We start from the raw sequence: 5,722 nt of genomic DNA on the forward strand, positions 1-5,722 counted from the left end.
CGATAGGAGAGATTGCGGGAGATCCCGAGTGGACAGAGACTGGACAGAGAGATCGCACGTGGGGGACTGCGCGTGAGAGGTCGCCTAGACAGTAGAACCCGGTAGGGAGTACCCGGCCCAGAGAGAAGTTTCCTGCTCAAGAAGTCCCCTGCTCAAAGTGCTGTACAATAAAGGTTGTCCGCAGAAGAATCTGTTTGTTTGTTGCACGCCTGTTCCTAGCGGCGGGAAGCGTGGGCGCATGACAACCCCTTATTGAGACTCTCTTTCCAGGTAAGTCCAGAGTTCATCAAGTTGACAAAAATAGCAATCATATGCTCCTCTAACATGGGATGATTTACAAAAATCATTCCTCTGCTTCTGTTGCTTTTATTGCCAAAGTTATCAATACAAAAAAGTTTCAATTTAAGGTTACAGACATGGGTTAACAGTTAAGAGTTTAGTTCCCAGCACCCACATTTGACATCAAACAAGTGTCTGTAAATCCAGCTCCTGAGTATACAACACTCTCTTCTGGACTCTGAGGGCAACTATACTTATGTACACACACACACACACACACACACACACAAAAGCAATAAAAAAATAATGTGTCTGTATGCTCCCATGTGTGTAGTAGCTATATACATATATACCCTACTTTCATTTTTGAATGCTTTTATTTCTAGTTGAAGTATTTGTAGATCTTTCAGTATAACAATATTCAACTGCTGGTCAATAAATACATGTTTCATTTATTTTAGATACCCCTCGTCCCTTTCACCTCAAAAGTGTCCTGGTTTGAGCTACAAGTTACATGGTTAACCTAATTGTAATCATGCTATTTACATTTTCACAGGGCTAATATAATTGTATTAAAAGAACAGATGCTTTGGTGCCATCATAAGAGGCAGAACAGATGCTCAATTTTTACTCGGCACAAAGGTCTTCACTCTCTCTCTCTCTCTCTCTCTCTCTCTCTCTCTCTCTCTCTGTCTCTCTCTCTCTCTCTGTCTCTCTCTCTCTGTCTCTCTCTCTCTTCTTTCTTTGCCTGGTAACTTCAGGGAACAGGTTTTGATGCTGTTGTCTGTCACATTACTTACATTTCTCACCCCTTCCCACTATATTCCATTTTAATGATGTCCAAGAAGAGGAGTCTAACTTCCATGTACCCAAGGTCTTAACTCATGAAAGTTGCTAGAGATATTTGCCCTTAGATTACTGTAGATCCTACAGTCACACCCTGTGTGGCCCACTCACCCTTGTTCTTTGGATTAGTCTTCACACCAGAAAAGTCAGGAAAAGAAAGCCAATAGCTTTCCCCATACATTTCTTCCTTCTTTTTCTTCTTTCCTTTCTCTATGCTCAGTGAGTTACCTACCACAACAACTAAAACAGCAGTAAAATCTTTTTTTACATTAAAACATAGATAAGGAAATATCCTTAAATACTTAAGGACTTTTGAGCTGTATATTTTTCCAAATGGGCTGGTTATTTATTTTTGTTCTCATGGAAACTCCACTTCAGTTCTTTTCCAGCATTTGAACAGCTACCCTATAATATCTTATAACTGGATTGGCCCAGATCACTACAGTGGGAGAAGCCAGGCATGCCTTCATACTTGGGCATTTCTATTTTTACAATTGTAATGATCACTAATGTGTTTCCGTTGCTTCTGTTCTGGACTGTTTCCATCCTCTATCTTGTGCATTAATTAGTATCATCCTAGTTGCTCTGAAATTTCAGTGGTGCAAGCAATCAAAGTTGATTGCTCTCTAAAACAATGTCCAGCAATTTGAGGGGTTGGGGAATTGGTTGTATCTCTGATCCACAGAAGAGCCCAGGGACCCAGGCCACCATAGAGTATTATCTGAGTAGTTACAATAGCCTACACTGCTTCCACCTACATTCTACTAGCCATCGCTCAATTACACCTAACTATACCTAACCAACCACATGGAAAGTTGATGTAATCCTGTTGTGATGCCAGGAGGAAAGGAAACCATTTTGGTGAAAAAACAGCCTTACAGATTCCATCACAAATCACATACCATTTCTGTGGCCAATGGAACTTCAAAACAGGCACAGTAAAAGCTTTCTGAAGAATAAATCTCTATATACTATGTATAATAAGCTCACTGCCAAAAGTACATTGTGAGTGTCTCTTAAATGTTTCCAATTGGCTTCATTTACTGGAGAACATGCTCATTCTGTTTTAAGAAGTGGTGACATAGGAAAATATGCTTATTATGTAGAGAGACTAAAAAAGTTTGTTTCTGAAAAAAAATATGTGATTCAAATTGATCTTTCTTTCTCTTAGAAATTTTGAGTATTTAGTCAGCTGATTCATACTGTGACTATGCATAAAAATTATAGACAACCTTCTGAACCTATACTTCAGTTTTGGTAAATTTATGGAACAAATCTCAGACATAATTATATAGTATTAAAATACGGTGCTCTTTTGAATTGCTCGTCAACAGGTTTGCAGTTGCAGTTTCCAAGTGGAATTCTCCAACACTATTTTAAAAGTGTTTGCTGCTGGAATGATAGTTTTAAAAAAGTCTACTGGTATTTTGCAAATGCCTTGCAGTCCTAGTTATTCCTTCCCCATCTTTGCCAGTTCCCATCCTGATCATAAAAGTGAGACATCCTGAAATGCTCTCCTCTGCCGTCCTGAGCAGACATCTTTCCCCTCTACCTCAATCTCTAACGTCATCACTTTTTCTGTCAACATATTTGTCAAAATGTATTACTCGAAAATGGCAGTGGTAGCAAATAATCAAAAGGCATCCATTTTGTGAATCTTTGTTCACATGAATGAAAATCATATTAACAAAGTATATTTCCAAAAATATCCCCACAAAATCTTTCAATGATAGCAAAGAAAAATGGTGTCATTCAAAAATTAACGTGCATTTTACACAAGATAACTCAGTCTTGTCCCTAGGGTGTTTTTTTGAGGGGGGGTTGTTTTAGTTCTCCATTCGTCTGTCAACCATTCTTCACTGTGGTTGATCTTTATGCTGCTGACTTCAAATTAGCTACACATACTGGGATTCTTTGCAAAGGGCACGTCTGGAAAACACTATTAAGGTTCAGCGCCAGAGTCATATATAAATAAAGTCTTACTACTCTTTGAATTAGTTGTATACATCAATTATACTTCAGTATTCTATAGAGATTTTTAACTCATTCATTTATTCATTCTCTTGTACTTTTTGTACTTCCCAAACGCATACCATATACATGGTACTTGGATTAGGCAGAGGATCCCATTGTGAACAAGACAGAGAAAGTCTTGTTCCTCATGGAATTTCCATTCCAATGGATGCAACAGACAAATAGACACAGTGACATTGTGGTCATTTGAAGGAGAATGCCCCTGTTAGGCTCATATATTTGACTACTTGGGCCCCAGATGGTAGAACTGTTTGGTAAGGATTAGGAGATGTGGCTTGACCAAGCTTACTTTTCTTTCGACATCTTAGTGAGGCTGCTGTGGTCCATACTACTCTCTGAGCTACACCATGCCGCCCAAACATGACAAGAAGAAGAAAGATGCTGAAAAGTTGGCCACAAAAGACAAAAACCCAGTAAATAAATCTGGCGGCAAGGCCAAAAAGAAGAAATGGTCCACAGGCAAAGTTCAGGATGACCTGAACAATCTCATCCTGTTTGACAAAGCTACACACGGCAAACTTTGTAAGGAAGTTCCCAACTATAAGCTTATTACTCCAGCTGTGGTCTCCAAGACACTGAAGATTCAAGGTTTCTTGGCCAGGGCAGCCCTTCAGGAGCTACTTAGTAAGGGGCTTATCAACCTGGTTTCAAAGCAGAGAGCCCAAGTCATATACACCAGAAACAGAAAGGGTGAAGATGCCCCAGCTGCTGGTGAAGATGCATGAACAGGTGCAATCAGCTGTACATTTGGGAAAACAAAATTTTATTGAATTAAAAAAAAGGGAGATGTGACTTTGTTAAAGAAGCTGTGTCATGGGACAGGCTGTAGAGTTTAAAAAGTTCATATCATTCCCATTCTCTTTCTCTGTTTCTCTGTCTCTGTCTCTCTGTCTCTGTGTGTGTGTGTCTATGTGTGTCTTAAGCGTTCATTCTTGTTCCTCTCCATCCATGATAGTCATGAACTCTAACACTCTACAACCATGAACCACAAGTAAAATATTATTTTTATTCTAGATGTTGCCTTGGTCATAGTGGGTTTTTTTTTTTTTTTTTTTTTTTTTTTTTTTTTTTTACCAAAAACATACTGGAAATTCTCTGCATTTACATTTCAGATGTTATCCCTTTCCCACAGTTCTAACCCATTGCCTCTATTAAGGTGCTCCTTCTCTCTACCACCCTCTTCCACCTCAGCACCTTGGTGTTCCCCTACACTGGGAAAACAAGCCTTTGCTGGACTCAAGGCCTCTCCTGCTATTGATGCCAGAGAATGTTATCCCCTATTGCATATGTACCTCTGGCCATGGATCTTTCCATGCGAACTCATTAGTTGGTGTTTCAGTTTCTGGGAGCTGTACTGGGTTTGGATAGTTGATCATTTTGTCCTTCTCATTAAGTTGCACACCCTTTCAGCTCTTTCAGTCCTTTCTCTGGCTCCTTCATTGGGGTCCTCATGTTTAGTCTGATGGTTAGCGGTAAGCATCCACCTCTGTATCAGTATGTCTCTGGTGGAGCCTCTGAGGAGGCATCCAATATCAGGTTCTTGTCAGTAAGCACTACATGGCATTAGCAATAGTGCTTGGGTTATTGGGTATATATGGGGTGTATCTCCAGGTGAGGCAGTCTCTGGATGATCTTTTCTCCAATCCCTGCTCCTCTATTTGTCCCTTTATTTTCTCCCCTGAATGTTTTGTTCTTCCTTCTAAGTAAGACTGAGGCATCCACTTTCTGACTTTCCTTCTCTTTGAGCTTCATAAGTTCTATGGATTGTTTCTTAGGTATTCTGAGATTTGGGGGCTAGTATCCACTTATAAGTGAGTACATACTATGAATGTTCTTTTATGATTGGGTTACTTCACTAGGGATGATAGCTTAACTTCCATTCATTTGCCTAGGAATTTCATGAAGTCATTGCTTTTGATAGCTGAGTAGTACTCCATTGTATATATGTACCACAATTTCTGTATTTATTCCTCTATTGAAGGACATCTAGGTTCTTTCCAGCTTCTGGCTATTATAAATAAGGCTGCTATGAACATAGTTGTGAATGCATTCTTGTTAGATGTTGGAACTTCTTTTGGGTATATGCCCAAGACTAGTATGGCTGGGTCCTCAGGTAGTACTATGTCTAAATTTCTGAGGAACCGCCAGACTGATTTCCAGAGTTTACAGTCCTACCAGCAGTGGAGGAGTACTCGTCTTTCTCCTCATCCTCGCCAGCATCTGCAGTCACCTGAGATTTTTATCTTTGACATTTTGACTGGTGTGAGGTGAAATCTCAGGGTTGTTTTGATTTCCATTTCCCTGATTACTAGGGATGTTGAGCATTTCTTTAGGTGCTTCTCAGCCATTGAAGATTCCTCAGTTGAGAATCCTTTGTTTATCTCTGTACCTCATTTTTAATAGGTTTATTTGATTCTTTAGACTCTAACTTCTTGAGTTCTTTGTATATATTGAATACTAGCCTTCTATCAGATGTAGAGGCCTTAGTGTTTTGTCATTGCAATAGAAAAGTTAACTAAGAGAGACATCTTCTATTAGCAAATGCTTATTTTGTGGCTTCTCC

The 5,722-nt window shown here is 39.5% G+C and overlaps 1 protein-coding gene across 1 annotated transcript; it reads left to right on the top strand.

Moving 5' to 3' along the window:
- Nucleotides 1-3,506: 3,506 nt before the first annotated feature.
- LOC308414738 (small ribosomal subunit protein eS25-like) lies at nucleotides 3,507-3,884 on the top strand (the record flags this gene model as incomplete). The annotated part of the gene is made up of 1 exon (XM_080909966.1): nucleotides 3,507-3,884. The coding sequence occupies one exon, from the start codon at nucleotides 3,507-3,509 to the stop codon at nucleotides 3,882-3,884; it is 378 nt and encodes a 125-aa protein (XP_080766092.1).
- Nucleotides 3,885-5,722: the final 1,838 nt, after the last annotated feature.

This window comes from Micromys minutus (assembly GCF_963924665.1).
Source record: "Micromys minutus genome assembly, chromosome: X".
Taxonomy (NCBI): Eukaryota; Metazoa; Chordata; class Mammalia; order Rodentia; family Muridae; genus Micromys; species Micromys minutus.